Source organism: Macaca thibetana, chromosome 9, assembly GCF_024542745.1.
Source record: "Macaca thibetana thibetana isolate TM-01 chromosome 9, ASM2454274v1, whole genome shotgun sequence".
Lineage (NCBI taxonomy): Eukaryota > Metazoa > Chordata > Mammalia > Primates > Cercopithecidae > Macaca > Macaca thibetana.
Window position 1 is genome coordinate 117,861,825 of NC_065586.1, and position 24,527 is coordinate 117,886,351.

The 24,527-nt window shown below is 37.9% G+C and overlaps 1 protein-coding gene across 4 annotated transcripts in view; it reads right to left on the reverse strand.

Annotated features, from left to right (window-relative positions):
* The window catches only part of ATE1 (arginyltransferase 1), a 186,943-nt gene that overhangs the window by 32,958 nt on the left and 129,458 nt on the right, over window positions 1-24,527 (reverse strand). For all 4 annotated transcript variants that reach the window (XM_050804581.1, XM_050804580.1, XM_050804582.1 and 1 more), the window contains one exon: window positions 17,187-17,307. In XM_050804581.1, coding sequence (XP_050660538.1) covers window positions 17,187-17,307 — 121 coding nt within the window. The remainder of the gene's footprint in view (window positions 1-17,186; window positions 17,308-24,527) is intronic.

Sequence of the window (24,527 nt, forward strand, 5' to 3'; positions counted from 1 at the left end):
ATCTTTACGAACTCTTCTTACATCCAGGGACTTTTTTTTAGAGTCTTGAATCTATTATATAACAGTAATAAAAAACTACAGATTCAGAAGGTCCTATACATAGCAGTACTGCACAGTCCTTTTAATTCAAACATTTCTGTTAAATATTTTTTAAAATATCAACTATTCCTTGAGTGTATTTTGAAAAACATAGCATTGTGACTAGAAACAAAACAGTACCATAAAGCACGGCTTTTTCCATTCTGCATACTCCCTTCTTCTTGAAAAATCACAATTTTAAGGCATTATTTGTTTCCAAAAATACTTTCAAGTATGTAGTTATGAAATAGCTGTAGTTTCTACAAAGTCAGGACTATACTCCAAAAGCAAACTCTAGAAACACCAGCAAATTCAAAACGTGAACATGAACTAAATGGTACTTCTACTTTTTCTTGTCATCTTGAATGCAGTTTAAATGTTTTAAGAAAACATATTCCAAAACCCTAATTTTAAAAATGACAATATAACACAGTGGTTGATCAGCTTCGTTGCAAAAGAGCCTTTGTTTATCAACGGATACGCAATAATGGATTCTTGAACAGGATTTTTTTAAAAAGAGACATTAAAATACAGTTCAATTTATAATCACTGGACTGCCTGCAACTTTTAAAAACACATTATTTTAAATGATTATGCCAATTTGGTAAGCTACTTCAAATATACTTATTTACATTCAGTTAATATACCATGGTATCTAATCCCCCCTTCCTCCCCAATACTCTCTTAACTTCAAAGTTTGCACAGGTCAAGGTCAGAAAATTAAGCAATGTCATTAACCTAGAAAAAAAAATTTTGGTTTAATTTGAGGTTTGAGGAATTCTATGTCATTACTTTAAAATGAAGATCAAAGCTCTCATACGAGCAATAATTTGCTCTGGATTTACAAGGTCAGTACAGATGGCAGGTGAGAAAAATGCCAACGAGGAAGTTCAAACAGCTCTAGTATTGTTACAGAGCTTTACAGAGCACGTTCATTACATTCTTTCTTCAGCAATCATCACACTTCACAACTTACTCTGGAAGAGATAGAAACTGTGTTCTTTACTGAGGGAACTTAGATCTATATGTAAAATCAGAACTCAAAGTTCTTGACATCAAGGCTCAGATTCCTGTATTTAAACTTCTCTGCTGTTGGCTCATCCAGGAAATATCTGTGCTGATGAAATTATCTGTGCAACTTACAATTAAATGACCCCCCCCAAAAAACGAAGGTTAAAAAAAAAAAAATGAATTTGAAATTTCCCTGACACACTCAAATGCATCTTTGACTATATTACAAAATAAAAAAGCATAGTATTTCAGGCTAGAATGTACCCAAATGCAAGTCTCTAAGGTCACACCTTTCTCAAAAGGCAGACACACATGGAGAAACCAGACACTTGGCAGACAAAGACAGTTACATTGTAAAGGAAACAAAAGCAAAGAGTTATTTTTAAAATACTGTACACAGTTGTGTAGTTTCCTAAAATAGATAAACGATATTGTATAATACTACAGAACAGAATTTTGTTTTGTTTTGGATAGTTTTCAGTTACATATCTAGTTGAGGACATAATCTTTGGATGTGGTTGACCAATAAAACTACAAAATTTGACCCCAATAAAATATACAAAATATTAAAATCTTAACTAATACAGATAGTAAGCCCTTTATAAGAACATAAAGCCTGTCAGGGGGTGGGGGGCAAGGGGAGGAAGAGCATTAGGACAAATACCTAATGCATGAGGGGCTTAAAACCTAGTTGAAGGGCTGATAGGTGCAGCAAACCATCACGGCACGTGTATACCTAAGTAACCAATCTGCACATCTGCGCATCCTAGAATTTAAAGTTAAAAAAGAAAAAAAAAAAAAAGAACAAAAAGATCTGTGCTACAGCTCTAAGTTTAAATCTACTGTAGAAGAGGAGAGGAGGAAAACAGCCAATCTGTCATCTCACCAATTTATAAGTGATGTTTCTTACCCACAACTAATATGTGTGTATATGTAATAAGAATACAACACAAATTGCAAGCTATGTGCAAAGTTGGTATTTTATTTATTAGTATCACCAGCATTAAGAAAGCAGGTCCTGGCCGGGCGCGGTGGCTCAAGCCTGTAATCCCAGCACTTTGGGAGGCCGAGGCGGGCGGATCACGAGGTCAGGAGATCGAGACCATCCTGGCGAACACGCTGAAACTCCGTCTCTACTAAAAATACAAAAAAATTAGCCGGGTGTGGTGGCGGGCGCCTGTAGTCCCAGCTTCTAGGGAGGCTGAGGCAGGTGAATGGCTTGAACCCGGGAGGCGGTGGAACTTGCAGTGAGCCAGGATCACACCACTGCACTCCAGCCTGGGTGACAGAGCGAGACTCTGTCTCAAAAAAAAAAAAAAAAAAAAAAAAAAAAAAAAGGAAAGCAGGTCCCTCCACTGACGGTATCTAGGGTAGTAACTGGTCACTCAAATATGGCCACACAGGACAGTAACTTGGCTGAGTCAACACCTTCTGTAGTTTGACCTCACCTTTCAGGTCCACAGCCTGGATGCACCTATCTGTCATTTGGCAAAGAACTGTCTCCAGCCAATGCTATGAAATGTCTAGTTAGTCATTTACACAGGTCCTTCCAGTGGCAAGAACACTCTAATACGCCTTCCCCATCCCAAATCCCTTCTATTTCATTTTTTCTCATTTAAAAATTAAAAAGTTGTTTATGCACACATCATAGTTGTAATGTGCATATATTAGTTGCAGATGCCTAACAATAGTTGTACATACCCATAAAGGGGTACATGTCATATTTTGATACACACATACAATGTGTAATGACAGTCAGGGTAATTGGGACACCAGCACCTCAAACACTTATTTCTTTGTGTTAGGAACATTCCAATTCCACTCTTCCAGTTAATCTGAAATGTACAATAAATTACTGTTAACTATAGCTGCCCTATTGTGCTATCAAATACTAGATCTTATTCCTTTTATCTAGCTGTATTTTTATATCCATCCTTCTTCATCCTCCCTCCCCCCAACCCTGCCCAAATCCCTCCTATTTCTAAATCAGTCATTGGTCTCATGAATATTTATTTAGACAGAAAAGCAACAGGGTCATCGTGAAGATGAAATAAGATGATACATGATAACCCTTTAGCAAAATGCTTCGATCAATACATATTAATCACTGCCACCACTACCATATCACTAAAATAGAATTCATGGCAGAACTGGAGTGAGAATCCTTCCCACAAGTTCTCCCAGGCTCGTGTTTGTCAAATTGTGAGTGGTCCTAGGCATGAAATTCATGTAATGGGCTGTGACCAGCATTTCTTTTAAAAATTAAAAACTAGAACAGATTAAAAAATACCACAGTATACCACATGAGTGAGGGTGAGTACTGTTTAGCACATTTTTGTTTCAGCTGTGTGCGTGTGAACGCATGCGCATGTGTGCATAGACACATGAAAGCGAGTATTATATGTCAACGTAAAATGCATGTCTTACAGGGGACTACAGTTGAGAGTTTGGAAAACACTATTCTAGGCATGACCTCACCTAAAACTGCAACTTCCATCTTCTGATCACAATAGTGAGGAAGAGAGAAGGTGGATGAAAGGGCAGTGTGGCGAAATTCAGCACAGTTACGGAAAACAGTTAGGTACGCGCTAACTTGGGTGCTCTGGAATTATACATCTTACATTTGTGTAATGCATTCTAGCTTTTAAGTAGTTTGATTCTCACAAAGGAATCTTAAAGATTCAGAGGTCATAAAACATACTAGAATCTTAACTTACGTAGTCTGAATTTCCCACTTCACATACAGTGAAACTGAGGCTGAGAAGTTGTGTTCTGCCTAGTCACAAAGCTAATGACTGGCAGGACTAGAAAATTTGTCTTTAGATTTCTAAACACTAAAATACTCAGTGTTCATGCTCCAGTTACCTGGTATTATATAGCAATGGTCAAGCATTAGGTATAAATAATGTTAATGTGAATAGAACAATTTTGGAAGCTGTAAATGAATAATTAGAAAATGTCATGAGTGATACCTAAAATTCAACTGGCTGTAACTCCAATATCCCTGAGATTTGAGTGATTCTAAGAACATGACAAAATGTTCCATCAAGTTCAAATCTCTTTAGAGTTAAAAAGGAATCAATGACAGACCTCAAGAGCTAAGGAAAGACACAAGCAGTCATCATAGAAACCTCTTGGCTTTAAGAGATGCCAACTTCATGGAGCAGACAAATAGTGATGCAGAGGGGCACCTGGTCATGCACAAATACAACTGGGTTTTTGTATATTAACTTTCATGTCCTGAAACCTTGCTAAAATTCACTTATTAGTTCCACTAGTTGGATAGTGCACTCTTGAAGATTTTCTATGTAAACAATAATTTGTGATTCCACAGGAAATGCTATGTAAATAACTGATTTAGACTTGTGATTTCAAACTAAGTAGAAATTTAGGTTTATTGTGTCTATAAATGTAATTCATCATGTTTTTAAGAATACTTTGTCAGATAATTGAATTAAGAGGGAAACTGAATACATTAAGTTTGTAAAAGAAGCTTAAAATGTTTAAAGAAATTTAATCGGGATTTCATAAACGCAAACATTATTCAAAATCTCCTTAAAAATAATTGCTAAAATTTGCAAGACTTATACATTGAAAATAAGAACTGTAATTTGCATTTAAACCTTTAAAGAAGAAACAGATGTTACTCTAATAGATTGTTACTTTAATGAGCTGAATACTAATTTCTAAAATTAAAGGAAACCTTGAATCATCTTTCCTGCAAAGGAAAATCATGTTCATGGGCACTGAAAACCTCACGTTTAACAGTTAATAACCATACACCCACAAATTGGGAAACCTAACACACAGCTTTAAAAGTTGAGACAACCAGTGTCTTTCCATTGTAGGCTGTGATCTTTTAGTGGGGTATGAAATCATCTTACTGTCATTTTCTTTTAAATAGAATAACAAAAAATAATGAACTACATCGTATTTAACGCCCTAAGGATCACATGAATCAAAAAGTATCTTTCTCTAAAAACCTGTATTCTACTTATTCTCCATAAGATATTGATACAAACGAGGCACTTCATGCTTCTTTATGTTCACTGGGGGTTGGCAGCATCAGAACCGTGTGGTAAATGAAAAGGACCATCATTCTGGACATTACCATTCTTACACCTAAATGGCGCCAAGAAACAAAAACCTCCAGATGCGTCAAGCTTTTTTTTTTTTTTGAGACATTGTCCTGCCCTGCTCTGTCGCCCAGGCTGGAGTTGATCCCACGCTCTAGGCTTCCTCTGCAGTGGAGTGACATCAGCTCACTGCAGCCTCCACCTCCTGGGTTCAAGCGACTCTCCTGCCTCAGCCTCCCAAGTAGCTGGGATTACAGGTGCACACCACCATGCCTGGCTAATTTTTGTATTTTTCAGTAGAGACAGGGTTGCATCATGTTGGGCAGGCTGGTCTTGAACTCCTGACCGCAGGTGATCCGCCTGCCTCTGTCTCCCAAGGTGCTGGGATTACAAGTTCACATGAGCCACTGCGCCCAGTAATGGCCAGCTTTTGCTAAGTAACGTGGATGTTGTCTTGGCTATCTCAGTCTTCTTCAATGACTTTCACTTTAATCCTACGTTAGCTTCCCAATACCATGGCCACATCTTGTCATACCTCTGAAATAGTAAAACCAGACACTCGCTCTCAACACCATTTCCTATCCTTCCAGCTTGTTCACATACCCCACTACTCTAGTTCTCCAATTCTTTGACCTTTCTATGTTATCTTGGCACATTTATCCTCTCTTTAGTTCCTTCCTAACTGAATTCAGAACGATTTCTGTCCTAAGTCTTCAATATTTGCTCTTTCCCTGCAATGGCCTGGTAAGTTCCCAACCCTGGAAAAGCCAGGCTGCTGAAGAAGCGTCACATCTACATCGATCTCATTCCCACCAGTCTTAACCAGGCCTGGCCATCAGCTCCATCTCTCATTCTTCTCAGCAGCTACGTGACACACCTGTTCAAATCCCTTACCTCTCTCCTCACCAGCGCCTGCTTCAATGGAAAGAGAAAAGGCAACAAGCGAGAAAGTGCTCACACCAACGTATTTCTCTTCACTCCCACTGAGCATTTCCTCATCCTCTCCTAAGACAGGAAGGGTCTTTCTCTCTAAAGCTAATCTTCCTATCTGTGTTCTTGATCTTTCTCATGCTACATTCCTTCTCAGAGACCCTGATGTGTTTTCATCTTTCTTCTACATCTTTACTGTTTCCTTTCCCTGACCTCCATCAGTTTCTGAAAATGCTCAAACCTCTCAACCTCTTCCTCCATTAGACTTACCGCTCTAGCCAGTGTCTTCAAAATCAAGTTTCATTATGGCAGCTTTCTTAACTTTCACTCTAGTTTTAAGCCACGATTCTAGTCCCACTAAAACTAAAACAGATCTTCACCAAGATTGTCAAAGGATGTTTCTCAGGTCCTCTCAGCAGAATCTGATACTGTCACTGCCTCCTGCTTCTGGAAAATGCTTTCTGTGGTTTTCTTGATTCCACGTTCTGGGCTTCCTCTTCCCTCTCTGGCCTCCAGTGGAATTCTTCATCTGCTCAGTCATTATATGCTGGGCCCTTGGGGCTGTCCTCTGCTCTTCACTCCAGAAGGCAATCTCACTCACTCTTAGGGCTGCCACTCATGGACCACGTCTCCCAAATTAGTGGCTCCTTCCCAGATTTCATCAGAGTTTCAGACCTACATGTCCAACTGTCTCCTTGACATCTCTACCAGATGTCTCACAACACCATTATTTCCACACGTCCAGAACTGAACTCACCATTCTTCTCTGCAAAACCTGCTCCACCTCCTGTTTCTTATTTCAGAAAAGAAATCAGCATTAACTCAGTTTCTGTCAGAACCTACATAACTCTCTTCACAAACTCTCTCCCTCCCCATCACCAAATACAACTAATCACCCAATTCTATGGGTTCTACCTCTTGACTATCTTTTGCATCCATCCATTTCCTCTCCATTACTCACTGCCATCACCTTGGTCCGTCAGACCATCATCATCTTTTGCTCAGATTACTGCATGCAAATCCTTTCGGCTCTTAACCAATTCCTATCCTTTCTCCACAACGTGGAGCCAAAGAACACATCTGCCAATGCCCACTAGTGCTTAAGATCTCTTCATGGCCTTCCATTACCTTCAGGATAAAAATCTCAACTCCTTATCATGATTTACAAAACCCTTTACTAGCCAGCTGCATCTGGTCTGCTCTAAAGTCCAGCTGCACTCTTTGCCACCAGGCCTTCTGAATATGTTCTTCTCTACCTAGAGCACTTAGTGCTTGTGTTCCAACCCCTGTTGAAATCTTCACTTAGGCCACTTCATCTGAGCAGATTTCCCTGACCTCCTACACCCCGTCAAATTCTGGAATGAGGACCCTCCTATGGGGACTCACTGCCTCTTCTTTCTCCCACATGCTGCTTATCACACTTGACTGAGTGTGCTTGACTGTCTGTCATCTCCACTAGGTTCCCTGAGGGCTGGCACCTCCCATTAGCTTAATACCTGGCTCAGGAAATACATGCTGAGTGAATGCATTTATGAATTCTTTAAATTAATGTTTCTATTTTTGGTTGGCTCCTCTTTTTCAAATTAAGCTAGCTTTTCATTTGTTTTTTTTTTTAGAGTCTAATACCTTCCCATGTTTTGGGTCCTTGCTCTTCTTGGCCCCATGCAACTGACATGATCAACTGACATGAGGCAACATGTTACATCAGTCTGCACTTTTTTTTTCTGTATTAGATACCTCTTGGGCATTGCCTTTCATCCCCTTAGCCTCACTTCTGACTCATGCCACAACTATGGAGACGTCCTGTAAAGGCAGGTAGGCACGTAGGCAAGGTCTGTCTCTCTTGCTTCCTGCCTTTCTGATGCAGCAGGCTGGTATACATGTAGGAGCCTGCTCTGTATTTGTCACGCACACACTCAAGTGCAGAGGCATTAACACTCAATGGAATACCATCAACCAGTGGAAAATGGAAGCCAGCAGATAAGTCCTTCTTCCTTTGGCCCCTCAGATGTACACCAGGTGTCTCAAAAGGACTGAGCTCCAGTCCTTAGGGTGATGGATCACACAATAACACATCCTTCTACTGACTTTTCCTCCTTCCCAGTTTATTCTCCCTAGACCCTACTCCTGTTCCAAGGGACCATTTCCCAAATAAATAACTTGAATGGAAGACCATGTTGCAGGATCTGCTTTTGGACAGAAACTAAGCTAAGACAGTCTCCTTAACACGAGAAGAGCTCAGAACTTTACTCTGGTTTTCCTTTTTTGACAGGGGTTAGTAAAGCAGAAACTTTAATTCTTTCCCTATTGTCAACATGCCCTTCTTATTTTCAGACAGATTTCATATTACCAGTGAATGATGCACAGAAGCATGAACAAGCCGTTTCCTTTGAATGATATCTATTTCAAACGAATGCCAGTTAGGAAAATACGTTTCTTACAAGAAGAAGAATCTTATCCCAGTTTCCATATTTATATTAAAAACATTTTGCTAGCATGACATAAAAGAACACTATAAAATAAACAGAACTTCACATACCTTCAGGTTATAGCTTATTTTTCTGCAGAGACCAAGTATTAACATCCACAAAAAAGAATCTAAATAGTTTAAAAATACCTTGCAGGAAAAAAAAATGCAGAGACCCCATTCTTCCATGAAGTTGGGTGTGAATGATTTAATTCTTCGACTGTTATATCTGTCTGCGAGTCAGCTGTTCCCATTACTAGTAGACATTGTATTGAATGTCAAATAATGTGGTTTCTAAAATATAGCATCAAGTATCCTTTAAGAATTTTTCTCAGTTAAGCTAATGATTCAACGTTGTGTTTCTATAAAGCCACAGTTAAAAAATATTTACAGATAATTCACAAGGCAGGAAAATGTTCAATCAAATGTGGAAATTGTAAAGCTGATGAACAGCTTGATGATATCCTAGGATACCCATCTTTTGCCCCCTTCTATACTTATTTAATGTATAATCATTCATTAACTGTCAGAGATGACTGAATTTACCGGCTAAGCAAAGTTTTTTTTTTTTTTTTTTTTTTTTTTTTTTTTGAGGCAGAGTCTCGCTCTGTCGCCCAGGCTGGAGTGCAGTGGCGCGATCTCGGCTCACTGCAAGCTCCGCCTCCCGGGTTCCCGCCATTCTCCTGCCTCAGCCTCCCGAGTAGCTGGGACTACAGGCGCCGCCACCACGCCCGGCTAATTTTTTTGTATTTTTAGTGGAGACGGGGTTTCATTGTGTTAGCCAGGATGGTCTCGATCTCCTGACCTCGTGATCCGCCCGTCTCGGCCTCCCAAAGTGCTGGGATTACAGGCTTGAGCCACCGCGCCCGGCCGCAAAGTTTTTAATTTTCTACATTTATTGCTGCCTTCTAACATCACACAAATTTTTTAAATTTCAAATTTGCTTATAAACAGGATGCAGGAAGATCATTAATGTTTACAGAATTTTAATGCTTTTTCAGTAGTTGTGATGGTTAATACTGAGTGTCAACTTGATTGGATTGAAGGATGCAAAGTACTGATCCTGGGTGTGTCTGTGAGGGTGTTGCCAAGAGAGATGAACATTTGAGTCAGTGGGCCGGGAAAGGCAGACCCACTTCATCTGCGTGGGCACAATCTAACCAGCTGCCAGTGCGGCTAGAATATAAGCAGGCAGAAAATGTGACAAGAGAGACTGGCCTAGCCTCGCATTCTACATCTTTCTCCCATACTGGACGCTTCCTGCTCTCGAACATCGGACTCTCAGTTCTTCAGTTTCGGAACTCGGACTGGCTCTCCTTGCTCCTCAGCCTGCAGACGGCCTACTATGGGACCCTGTGACAGTGTGAGCTAATACTTAATCAACTCCCCTTTTATATATATATATATATATATATATATATATATATATATATATTCCATTAGTTCTGTCCCTCTAGGGAACCCTAATACAGCAGTAAAAAGTTTATTACAATTTTTTCTTTCTTTTTACACTCCTCTCAGCTCATACCTATGTTTTTTACTTTCATCAAAATAAAATATCCTTGAGAGGTAGTTACATGCCTTCTCGAAATTTTAGAAGTACAGTATCTGTTTTTAGATCAGCGTATTATAAGAACTCTATTATCATTAATCAATAGTGGTAATCTTATTTTTAGATAAAAGTATCTGAACTCAATACCCTCAAACTCTGAAACATAAAAGCACACTCCATCTATATTATGTTTAATGCTTAGAATTAAGATGTTATAAAGCTCCTGAAATAGAAAAACCAAGTAACCTAAACACTCCACAGGTTTGCCAGGTATTATAGTGTACAGGCTGAACCATGGTTCTGCTATATTAAGATTCTCCTTTTATACACTTCGACAGCTCAAAAACCAACATGCATCTTCCAACCAATGGAATCACAGTTTACCTGGCAGCACAGTTTTTTTTAGTGGTACATAAAATAAAAAAAACTGAAAACTGATTTCTTATTTTCAATAAAACACTGTAGTTCAACCAGCACTTAAATAGCTGGTATGGGCTTTATTTTTATTTTTTAATTGGCATTTTGGACAACTCCCTTAAAATACTAAAAAATGTCACTTTTCTATACAAACAAATGAAGTAGAACTCTAAGATGCCACGAAGCAGGTGTAACTAACATTTATAGACATGCTCTAAAGCATCACGATATTTTTTAAGTTACTAAAATGATTTCTACTATTTACTACAGAATTAAATAAAATAAATGAGTAACTATAAAAGGAACTGCTTGTTTGAGGAAAATTTTTTTTCTGGTTTTGAGACAAGGTCTTGCTCTCCTGGCCAGGCTGGGGTGCAGGAGTGAAATCACAGCTCACCGTAACCTCAAACTCCTGGGCTCAAGCAATTCTCCCACCCCGGCCTCCTGAAGTGCTGGGATTACAGGTGTGAGCCACATTGCCTGGCACATATTTTGAAATTTTAAAACCTATTCTACGAGAAAAAAGGAAGGGATTAGAGAAATATTATTTAGTTGCTAAATGGAAATCTTAAGTCTGCTTTTCAAACCTGTCTGGCCAGCACTCTAACAAGTTTCAGCCATTGGCTCACCGCTCATGCATGGCTTATTGAGCAAATACTGGCTGGTAAAAATTTATAAACTAGTATGTTTTAAAATTTCTCTGCAAGACTGGCTTTAAAGCAATCTTTTAAAATGAGAACAACTGTTGAAGTTTATCTTAAGACATCTTAGTTTTCACATTTCCAAGCAGAAAATGCAAACAAGTAAAATACTATACTTCAGTCATGCACACCAAATATCGTAGCAAAAACCTGTATTTTTTCTTAGTGTTTTCACTAAAAGATCATGCAAACTAGGAAAGCCTAGTATCTTTTTAAACCAACAGTCATGTTGGCACCATACTAAATTGTGCATAATGTATCTTTGAGACTAAGAGGCTAAAAAAAAAAAATAGTAATAATACAGGCCAGGTGCGGTGGCTCACGACTGTAATCCCAGCACTTTGGGAGGCAGAGGCGGGTGGATCACCTGAGGTCAGGAGTTCGAGACCAGTCTGGCCAACATGGTGAAACCCCATCTCTACTAAAAATACAAAAATTAGCCGGATGTGGTGGCGTGCGCCTGTAATCCCAGCTACCCAGGAGGCTGAGGCAGGAGTATCACTGGAACCCAGGAGGTAGAGGCTGCAGTGAGCTGGTATCACGCCACTGCACTCCACCCTGGGTGACAGAGCAAGACTCCATCGCAAAAAAAGAAAAAAAAAATAGTAATAATACAATAGAGTGATATTTTTAAGAGGAGAGAAAGTAAACTGAAAAATTGGAAGCCTGTAACATTCGTATTTTCCATATTAAAATATATTCTCCAGATTCACCAAACTTGGGAGTCAAATTTCCAAGACATTTTCTTGTTTCAATGGTATCCTTTATAGCACATAATAGTGTACAAGTGATTCTACTTCCAGCTGGCTACATCCAAGCACCACCATCTTTACTGGAAACAAAGAATATATGTTTATTAAGTATTTAGCAAGCAACATCATTCATTTTGCAACTTGAAGTAGGTAGTTCCACCTCAAATGCAGATATGAAAACAATTTTACCTTCAGAAGTATTAAAAAAAAAAAAAAAAAAGCTGAATTCTGCATCTAAAATAATTAGGAAAGACACTGTCTCCTTAGTCATGAGTTATTACTGCAGCACCTTTGTAAGGCGCCCGAGGAAGTTGCTTTCTCACTAGGCACTGTTTCCCAGTGATGAAAATGACAGCTTGGCTTAGGTATACCCTTTTGAGGGTCCATCAATACAGCACTCGGGAAGTGGTGCCAGGCTTGGAGAAACAGGCGAATGAATGCAGGACGGCGTGCTTCCTGAACCTGGTTCTTCCACAGACAGTCAAGGTCAGAGTGGGCCTTACTTTCTCTGTGGGCATATGATAGAGAAACTATGAAAGTATAAAACAAAATGCTGAAAGTATAAAACCTTGCTGGCCAGGGTATCATGCCAGCAAGAATGATGGACAGAGTAGAGAGAGGAGAAAAGAAAGAGGCCTTTTAACAGCAAAACCACAATACAGACGAGAAGCTCAGAGTTTCGGGATCACACCAGGTACAAGCTTCTTTACGTTAGTTTAGATTTTCGGCAACAGCTGGGAAGAATTGAGGTGTGTTAGAAATTCACTATCCTGGGTAAATGGATAAAGCACTAAATCATGTTTAGGGACTAGTTCTTTGCAGCAAATTTAAATTTGACATCCTTATTAATAATGAATGATTTAGCTACATTAAAAATAAACTGTAAGATTTTTGCAAGTATTTCAATGTATAGAACAGAATGAAATGTAAACTACTCTGGTAAAATATATATCCTACTATAATTACATATAGAAATAAAAATTATTCTTATTAGCCCCCTTAAAATGAATACTAAGAATAAGTCTTACAAAAAGTATAGAGCAGTATTTGAATTTAAATTATTTTTTATCCTGATTAAAACAAATGCTACCTGTTACTTTTGTGACAAAAAATATTTGAGAGGTCAATACGAACTGTTCAACTATGTTTTCAGGATAAAATGAGTAACGGGGAAATCATAGTATAGTGCCTGGGAAACAGCATATGCTCAAGAAAGTTTTTTTTTTGTAAATCTGGAACCAAGGATTTTACTACCAATGATAATATGATGTTTGCACAACATTAAGAGTCAAATCAAATCATAGTTTTATCTATTATGGTTCTAAACTAATTACAAAATATTACAAAAAATAACAACGCTTTTCTGTAACATATGTGTATTGGCTGGGCATGGTGGTTCACGCCTATAATCCTGCACTTTCAGAGGCCAAGGTGAGTGAATCGCTTGAGTCCAGGAGTTCAAGACAAGCCTATGCAACGTGGCAAAACTCCACCTCTACAAAAAATACCAAAATTAGCCAGGCATGGTGATGTGTACCTGTAGTCCCAGCTACTCAAGAGGCTGAGGCAGGAGGATCGTTTGAGCCCTGGAGGCAGAGGCTGTAGTGAGCCAAGACCACACCAGCCTGGCCTCAAAAAAAAAAAAATCTGTATTAGACACTGTGTATCACACAGTAGCAGCGTTTGTTTTCTTATGACCAAATTAATGGTCAAATTGTTTTTTACTGAAAGCAAGTTTCTACCTTATCAAAAGTAAGAAGTTAACACAAAGTATTAAGTAAAAATGATAACGTAAGGATGCAGAATATTCTTTAGTTTTTTTAAAAATACACATAAATATGTGTATACATAAATGTGTACAGAACTTTTGAAACCTATACATATTCAGTTATTAATTTAAAAAATCTAACAGACTTTTACTTAAAAATAGTTTGAGAAACTTTTGAACCCCTTTCTTTGAAGTAGACAGAAGTCCTGCATTGAAAAACAAAGGACTTATCTAAGAACAAAAGGATTTCTTCAAAATTTTCCAAGTTGTTGCAGCTTGTCAATCCCTCCCCCCACAGTACCACAAAGTAGTGTACACAAAAGGATGGGGGAAAAGGTGATTTTCCTTAACGCTGGCCACTGACACACCTTGAAGCCATACTTGGTTTAACCAAAGCCTATGGTGATCAACTGGCCTTTGCAGAATAATTTAACTACTCAACAGCTGGAAAGAGAAACAAGATTTAGTGAAAAAAGCACCATGCTGATGAACAACAATATTGCCCATATTAAGCTCTATTTTCTGAGTCAAAGTTTGGGTCATGTAAAAGTAAAACTGGCCCCAGAGAAGAGAACCGTTTCTCACAGATTGCCATTTAAACCTCAAATGACCATGTTTCACAGCAGGCTCAATACATTCCAGCATGTAACTGCATTTTAATTTCCTAAAACCACAGGATATAAGTCTGATTTCAAATAGTGTCTGGACTGTGACATTCAATACTGATAAAACTGTGTGTGATATTCTCTTGAAAGTTCCACAGATTCAGCATATGAAAAAAAGATCTTCGATTTCTTCCAAGCACTTATTCTCAAAGAAATTTACTCTCGAGTTTTGTAAATGAATTCTAAACAATGAAGATTAAGAGCTAAAGCTACTGCCATAAGAAATGTAACCTACTAGTTATAGGAAAAGAACACACAATATATTCATCGCTCACAAGGATATAGTATGTTCGTGACAAAAAATGGTCATTATGAGACTTTAAATATTTTTTGCCATGTTCATTAGTATGTATTCTGGAAAATAATTTTTAAATATATTAACATGAATGTTTATTTGAATGTCTATTCAATGGATAGAAATTATTCAGTCATCTTTTCAACTTTATAAAAGGAGAATTTGTGTTTAGTCTCCAAGTATTATGTAAGAAGAAATGCAACCTTTAAAACTGATCAATAAGGAAAAAAAGAAGGCGAAGCTATCATAAGTTGGGGAGTAAGAAATTTAGGATCATAATATTATTGGAATGCAACTTAAACAGAAAAAGTTTTATATGTGAACATGAAATCTTTTAGTAAGATGTTCAGCAGTTTTCATCATAGGGACTGGACTGACCTGACCTTAAGAAAGCTAGAGGAGAAATTTTTTTTGAGGGAAGAGAGGAGAGTAGATAAGTGTATGCTTTCTCTTATAATCCTATTGCCTTTGGCTTTCGGCCTGACTCCAAAACTGATTGACAAATTTAATATTTGTTTTTAAGCAACATATCTGATCAATGAGGTGTAACTTTACTCAGAAGGAAATGATCAGACGTTGACTAATAATTTCAGGTGTGGGAACTATAAAGCTCTGGTTATTCTAAGAAACCTAAACATCCAGAAAAACTGGGGCTAATGCCAGGGTACCTGGCATATGAGTCATCTGTGTCCCTATGGTCACTCATCATCAGATTCTAAGGTATCATCATGTGTAAGGAGGAGTCACTCTTGATTTCATAACAGCTTTTCAAGGAGATAACAAAATATATTACATGAGCCTTTTTTTTTTACACGAAAAACCTGATTTGTGAAACAAATGCACATCTTAGAACTGAAGAAGTTACTGCATCCCTTTCCCTGCCCCCTTATCTTTCATTTGGTTTTGCCCCATCTACTCCTCTCTCCTCCTCCAGGCTTTCCATTGATCTTTCCTTCTTTTTTCCCAAACTTAGACAACGGGTGGTAGCTGGAAAAATGTTCATACTCTTACGAAATAAGGATCAGGCATCTCCTCTGTGGTGGGGTTCTATGAGGCCTCAAAGTTCAATTAAGCACAATTGAGAATATCAAGGAACTTTAAGGGGAAGACAAGCCTGTCAACTTAATGCAACCCATCCCAAGAGCATCAGCACCCGTGCCTGTCTTACAAAGCCATGGCTGAAAGCAGGGAGGACTACGAGGGCTGTGTGGAGGAGTGCTGCTTTGAACTGTGAGTGGTACTTAGACTACAGGGAGGTAAACAAAACTGCACGATTTTGCAGAGAGAGAGATCACAGTAAATAAAAGTAAATGCAGACAAAAGCCTGTGGCAGATATGGGATGCAGCGTTCTAATTTGGCAAGTGACCACCAAAAAACAGTAATGGGGGCTGTTCTTAGCATGTTTATCTCATTTTAATCCTCATTACAGCTCAATAAGGTAGATCCTATTATTATCTCCATTTTAAAAGTGAGAAATCTGAGACCAGGGAGATTATTAAATTGCCTAAGGGCATACAGTTTACCAGCTGATCATGAAGCCGGGATTTGAATCCAGGAAGCCTAACTCCAGGGCTATACTTTTTTTTTTTTTTTTGAGACAGAGTCTTAGACTGTTGCCCAAGCTGAAGTGTAATGGCGCAATCTTGGCCCACTGCAACCTCCACCTCCCGGGTTCAAGCGATTCTCCTGCCTCAATCTCCTGACTAGCTGAGATAACAGGCACCGACCATCAAGCCTGGCCAATTTTTGTATTTTTAGTAGAGAAGGGGTTTCACCATGTTGGCCGGGCTGGTCTCGAACTCCTGACCTCAGGTGATCTGCCTGCCTCGGCCTCCCACAGTGCTGGGGTTATAGGCGTGAGCCACTGCACCCAGCCAGGGATATACTTTCAATGTCTGTATATACTCTTAGAACACAGAACACCAAAAATGGAACAATGGGGAACAAAATACGGCTGGGACTATACTGGAGGGGTACACCAGAGATAAGAAGAAGGTCAAAAAAGTATTGTCACAAAATCCATTACAGTCTGTTTGCCTCCATGAAACCATTCTACAACTTTATTCTGTCCAGTTGGTCAATATATCTATCTCCTCTACACTGACTAAATAATCCAACTAGAAGTCAATTTTTAGGCACTGTGATAGTTGGAAAAGATATGGATATTGATATCAGCCCCTCAAAGCATATAAAAACTAACCTAATGGGAGAAGCCAGGTCAGTAAGTGGCACGAGCACATGAGGTTTCTTAATTTTGTGCCAAACTGTGAGTGTGAGTTTGTGTGCATGTGCAAAGTCTTCCTCTATCTTATACACACACACACACACACACACACACACACTCATGCACAACATGCTCTATAATATATACAAAGCTACCTGGATCTTGCTAACAGCCACAGCCACAGTCACACACACATGGATCATAAAAACAAAGCCAATGATTTCCAGCTGAGCTCAGCTCCAAACTTACCTGCTTCTGGGTCCTGGTTGAAACGGCAGTACTTGGAGTTTTCAAGTGAGGGCAGGCATTGCTCAATGGGGACCCAAACATATGTCTCGGGGCACAGCAAATCAGAAGGTCTATACTGACCCTGAAGAAAGGTGAAGGAAAAAGGCACAGGCATTATTAACACAGCAACGCCAGAGATAAAGGGACCAGGGATCTAGGAAAGGTTTAAAGCAAAAACTTAAAAGTCAATCAGAAACTGTTTTACTGTAAATACTAAGCAACCCTGTAGCTGATAGCTTTCCTATCTCAGGAAAGCACGTCTGACTCAAGGCTCTCTGAAAGTTAACCACCACACTTAGGATGCCTGTGTTGATTTGGAAAATTTGAGGTTTTACTCCCTTTTAAAAGAAATATTTAATGTGATTCTTGCTGAGCTGACTGAGAATAATCAGTTTCAAAATTAAGTTGTCTTTTAAATACTAGTTAATTAACAAAGAAATTTCTTTTCATGTATTAGAGTACTATATAAAGTGAACTTATTTTTCAACATGGAATTTCAGTATCCTTAATGACAAATTTTTTAATTTTTGATTTGTAGACTCAGTTGACAATATTCATTCTGTTCTAATGTAGAAAGTACTGTCTTATCACTATACTTCTACTATAAGCAATCTAAATTGATAATATATAATATAGAGAAGCTTAAGAAACAGAAGTTTCAGGCAAACATCTGATAATCCACTAAACTTTCTTCAAAAATCCCATTTAAAATTTTTATATATATCTCTTTTTTTTTTTTTTTTTTTTTTTTTTTGGAGACAGAGTCTTGCTCTGTTACCTAGGCTGAAGTGCAGTGGTGCAATCTTGGCTCATGCAACCTCTGCCTCCTAGTTTCAAGGAATTCTCCTGTCTCAGCCTCCCGAGTAGCTGGTATTACAGGTGTATGCCACCACGCCAGGCTAATTTTTGTATTTTTGGTAGAGAGGGGGGGTTTCACCATGTTGGCCAGGCTGGTCTCGAACTCCTGACCTCAGGTGATCCGCCCACCTCAGTCTCCCAAAGTGCTGGGATTACAGGCATGAGCCACTGTGCCTGGCCGATTTATATTTTTATAATCCAATTATACACCTCAAATCTAACACAAAGACTATACAATACATGCTGAAGAAAAAAAATCATTCACTTAATGGGGATAATGAAGATGATATAAATTATGTGAAAGCATTTTGTGAAAATTTTCATAACTATCAAGGTTTTGTATTCTTTGGGCTTATTTAAAATTCCAAGTGTCTCTCCTCTAAATTTTAAAATTCATCATAGAGGTTAAAATCTAGTATAGTGTTTTTCAATTTTTCTTTTACTACAACCCATAGTACAAAATACATTCTATTATCACAGCCTAGTAAACATATTTGCAAACATAAAACCAGAAACAAACCTTTTAGTATACAATGCTTACCGATGTTATGTTCTAGTCTACTTTATTTCATTTTTCTAAAAATGCTGCTCATGAACCACCAAAACTGCTTTTACAAGCAACAAATGGGTCACACCACAGAGTTTGAAAAACACCAGTGCAAAACTCATTACAAAGAATACAGTGATGCTTTACAACAGTGATGCTTTACAACAGAAAGGCTCTATACCAGGTGCTGTGTGAGTCACCATACGAAACATAGATATAAAATGAACACCACGCCCTAGCAGCCCACAAAGCATTCAGAAGTCTGGAAGTCAACGAGGGAGGCTATACATCGACAAAATGTGAGGGAACATTCTTTCCTGTTTGAGTGGATGGGAGAGGGTTCAAGGAGGATATGGGGTTTTACTGAGGACTTAAAAGACTGACTGAATTAAGCCTAGGGTAGGATGAAAAGAATGAGAACAATCTAGATAAAGGGAACAGCACAAACAAAGACACATAGTTGGGCCAAGCAGAAAACTCTAAGGAACAGGAAATGGCACCACAGGGATGGAACAGCGGGGTTGGAATCAGATTCTGGGAGACATTCTGGGCAACAGTCACATGTTTGGAATTTTCTTCTAGATGAAATGGGAGGCTTGCTGGATAAGAGGGAGAGTTTTGTTCTATTCCAATAGGAGCAGATAACAGGGTGAAGACCAGAAGTCAGGTCTCTGACTCAGTTTTCCCGGAGTGCTCACTGCACTGTTGCTGCCTCACTGCCCTACAGCAGTAGAAGGCCTTCTACAAGCGGCAGCTCCAGGTGGTCTACAGACGCATCTAACATTAATATTCAAACACAGAATTAGGAGTGAATTGAGGATTTACTTAGGAAGTGTACTAAAGCCAGATACTTCACTGCTATCTATCTTATCAAAAACAATAGCATTATCTCCATTAAATCAGAAACTGTTTTACTAGGGGAAAGGACATGAATCTGAAAACTAGACAGCATTCTAAAGCTGTGGTTCTAAATCCATTTTTTCCTTCTTGGTTACAGATCACTTTGCAAATCTGATGGGAAAAAAGGCTAAATATAAAAGCTAAAGATATAAAACTTCTGGGGGGGGGGAAAGGACTAAATTTTCTTGACCTTGGAGTATAAGCGGTGGCTCAAGCCTGTAATCCCAGCACTTTGGGAGGCCGAGGCAGGCGGATGACGAGGTCAGGAGATCGAGACCATCCTGGCTAACACGGTGAAACCCCGTCTCTATGAAAAATACAAGAAAATTAGCCGGGCGAGGTGGCGGGCGCCTGTAGTCCCAGCTACTCGGGAGGCTGAGGCAGGAGAATGGCGTGAACCCGGCGGGGCGGAGCTTGCAGTGAGCTGAGATCCCGCCACTGCACTCCAGCCTGGGGCACAGAGCAAGACTCCGTCTCAAAAAAAAAAAAAAAAAAGTTTTCTTTTGAAAACAAAATGCACCAACCATAGAGGAAGAAAACTGATGAACTATACTTCCTCAAAATTATCTTCAAAAAAACTAGTAGGAAAATAGGAAAGCCAAAAACTGGGAGAAATTTTCAACAAAACATTTATTAAAAAACAGACTTGTATCCGGGATATATAAACAATTGTAACAACTCAATAATAAGAATACAATCCATTTTTTTTAAAAAAGGCAAGTCACTTAAGCACTTCACCAAAGACATATGAATGCCTAATAAGCATGTGAAGAGATGTTCAACATCGTCAGTTACCAGAAATGCAAATTAAAACCATAACAAATTATCACTGCATGTCCACTAGAATGGCTAAATTTTAGAAAGATGGAAGAAACAAGTTTTGGTAAGGATTTGGACTAACTAGAACTTACATATTGTTGGTTTAAAATGGTGAAGCACTCGGTAAAAATATAAATATTCTTGTACATATATCATTTGTGAATATGCCTAGGATAAATTCCTTCAACTGGGAATGTTGGGTAAAAGGGCTGTAACTTTTATAATGTCAAATGACTTTCCACAGAGGTTGTGCCATTTTATATTCTCATCACCAACGTTATGCTCCCAAGTTGATTTCCCTCACATCCTTATCAAGATAGTATATTATCAAAACTTTCAATCTTTGCTGTTCTGAAAAAAGACACTTCATGTGGTTTTAATTAGCATTATGTATCTTCGTATAGAGGAATTTGCATTTTTCTTTTTCATAAAGTTGGCTCATTTTATTGTTAAATTGCTGGCCTTTTCTTATTAAACAATTCTTTATATATTAAGAACTCTTTATATATTAAGCCATTGGTTTGTAAAATATGTCATAAATATTTTCCAATTTTATGTATCTTCTGACTTTGTATGCCATACTCTTATGCCATATGAAAATCTGATGTGTGGTCAAATCGATCATTTTTAAAAATGGCCTCTGGGTTTACACAATAATTAAGAAGGCCACCCTCACTTTCAAGATTATGAAAACATATCTTCATATTTTTTCTAGTACTTTCATGGTTTTACAATGTTACATTTACATTTATGCTCCATCTGGAATGTATTGTGGTATAAGGTATACAAAAAGAATCCAACTTAATTTCTTTCAAATGTTTATGCAATGGCCTCAGCATCATTATTAAAACAATCTTCATTTCCCCTGCTAATTTGGTAACTTACTGAATTCCCATATATAGGGAAATCTCTTTATGGACTTTCTATTCATTCTGTTATACTGACCTGTCTGTCTTATCATGTACCAGTGCCACATAGTTTTAACTATTAAAGCTTTATATTATATTTTAATATCTTACAGATTTAATTCCCCCTCATCACTCTTCATTTGTAGAATTTTCTGGCTTATTTTACTTAATTGTTTGAGGATTCTGAATTTGGTACAAAAATATTAGTAACATGAGTAAGGAAACACTAATAAAAATGGAATGGCATATCTTGATCATTGTGACAACAGAACATAAAAGAAGAGAATACCCAGGCTGGGCAACACAGTGAGACCCCGATCTCTAAAAAAAATTTTTTTTAATTAGCTAGACATGGTAGTGCATACCTATAGTCCCAGCTAATTGGGAGGCTGAGGTGGGAATATCACTTGAGCCCAGGAGGGTAGAGGCAATAGTCAGTAGTGATTGTGTCACTGCACTCCAGATCAGGTGACAAAGACTCTGTCTCCAAAAAAAAAAGGAGAAGAGAATACCAAGAATGTCTGGTAAAAAAAAAGAACATATGTATCATCTCAAAAAACAACGTAAGATCTTAAACATACTAATGGCCCCATCTTCTAATATAAGGTGGAACTGAATGCTCGTTCACTGGCAAAAAAGCACAGGACAAATATTGAGGGTGGAGATGGGGGTGATCAGACATCAACTTTTGAGTCCTTAAGGAGAAAATAGAGCCTGTTTTCCTTAATAACATAAACCTTGCAGATATGCAGATTCATCAACAGCCACCTGAACCCAGTGCCTAGATTTAACAACGATGCTGACCATCAAGAACATTTAGTCGGCTGGGCACCGTAGCTCATGTCTGTAATCCCAGTACTGTGGGAGGCTGAGGCAGGCAGATCACTTGAGGCCAGGAGTTTGAGACCAGCCTGGCTAACATGGTGAAACCCCATCTCTACTAAAAATATAAAAGTTAGCCGGGCGTGGTGATACGTGTCTATAATCCCAGCTACTCTGGATGCTGAGGCACAACAATCGCTTGAGCCCGGGAAGCAGAGGTTACAGTGAGCCAAGATCGCACCACTGCACTCCAGCCTGGGAAATGGAGTGAGTCTCTGTCTCAAAAAAATAAAAATAAATTTAAAAAAAAAAAAGGATATTTAGTCAATGAACATTATATAAATCCTCACTACGTAACAGGCACTAAAGGCTGGAACAAAAAGATGAACAAATGCATGCCTCTCGATAATTTACAACCTACTGGGAATGACAAAGCTGGATTAAGATGAAGTATGCATAAAACATAATAAATATGACAGTATACAACTATCCCAAGTTTCTAAATTTTCACAGTGCTCTAAGAAGGTAATACCTGCTTATGCAATGATATTTCCTTTTTTAACTCTTTATATACTCAGTTTATCTCACTCAAAGACCATAAATGTATACATTTTAACTTCTGCTCATCATTTGAAATCACATTTTTAGACTAGGTTAAAACATTATTTTTCTTGTAAGTACAGGCTTATTTCAGTGTTTCAGATATTCTCACAAGTCATCAAAGTACGGAGATTTCTGAAATAAACCACTTTGAAATGTTATGCTTTCTAAACTAAGCCGGTCAAGAGTTAAATGACCAAAGTGCTTAAAGCTCAATTTAAAGTCACCATTACACAAATGAAAACACAGGGGGTTGAAAGCTACCCTGCCTCTTCAGCCAGTATAAGAAAATGAGAAATGTCTGTATGAAGAATGTAATTACTTAAGGATTTGGACATAGTGTCCCATGGTCAGAAGAAAAAATATTTAATCAACCTCTAAGTACATTCATTCAGATTAGAACAAAGAGGTAAAAGCAGATTAATTCTTTCCTAGGGTGCTGACTTTTTGTAAATAAGAAGAAATGAGTTACTATAGATTTTTTAAGTACTCAAAATTTTGAAAATGTAATTGGTCTGACAGGGCTTATCTCACAATTTTTTTGAGAGTTCTTTCAATCCACAATTTTAGAAGATGACCGCTAGACACCCTTTGCAAGTCCTCAGAAATTCAGCCGTCCAACAAGAACAAAAGGAAGTCTTACCAAGCAAGGATACCTATTTCAAGAGGGAAGGCTACCACAGAGGATAACATAGTTCAAGATAAGATGCCTGAAAAAGTTTTAAAATAAAACGTTTAAAAATACTAAAAATAGAGAAGGGATGCTTACTTTTTATTATTAATTAAATATTTTTTGGTGAGGGATCATCACTCAATTCAAAGCCCTCAAAGGGAAAGTAAGTTCAGCAAATCTTATGATTCCTGACTTCACCAAACTGTTTTAACTTCTGCAACTATTTACAAACTGTTTTAGAACTGGAAAACAAAACTTAAAAACAAAATAAAACAAACTACCTATGTGCATCTATATTTTGAGTTACCATAGAAGAGGTAATGTTTTACACAAAGTAGAGCTGTAATATTCAATGGTTTTTTCTTTAATGAAAACCACTTAGACTATTTGTAAGACTCAAATTATACTATACCTCCCCCCACCAAATAAAATTAAATATGGCCTCATAATATTTCAATTAATACAGAATGAAAATCTAGGAAATGCCAAAGTTAAATCTAAAACATTGAAAAGAGAAAGAAAAACACCCTAGCTAAATGCACTTCCTGCTCTATTTCTATTAAAAGCGACTGTGTCTTCTGGAAGAGGAGATTATATACTTCTTGTTTTTGGCTAATGGAATGAACAAAGGCATTCTTCTCATTTGCACGCTTTAGCCTATAATTTGAAGAGCATTATCATATTGATCCAATTTCTTACCCTATAAAAGAATCACAAAATAAATTATATGGAAAATATCTTAGTTTAGCAAAATACAATAGAATTCGGCCTAAAAATTACAATCATTTTGATAGCCAGAGGTTAAAAGCTATCTCACTATCCATATCTTATATGGATAACAGTGAACACAAGTATAAAAGGATATATGTATGTGGAAACATCGGATTTCACAGTTAGTAATCATTTCGGCAGAGATACTTTAAAGTAGATGAACATCTTTTACTTCTAATTAAAACACAGCAAACAACACTAAGAGACCTTCCCTCAGTTAAGCTGTAACTAGTTAGAAATCTGAATTTTCAAAGGCAAAAGTTATAAACTGATACAGAGGAGGAGCAAAAAATGTTTCCAGCAAGCCCTAGTGATCCCTTTTTTCGCAATGTTTTCATTGACGTAATTCATTCTATACCATCAAATTCAGCCTTTTAAATTGTACAATTCAGCATTTTTTTTCT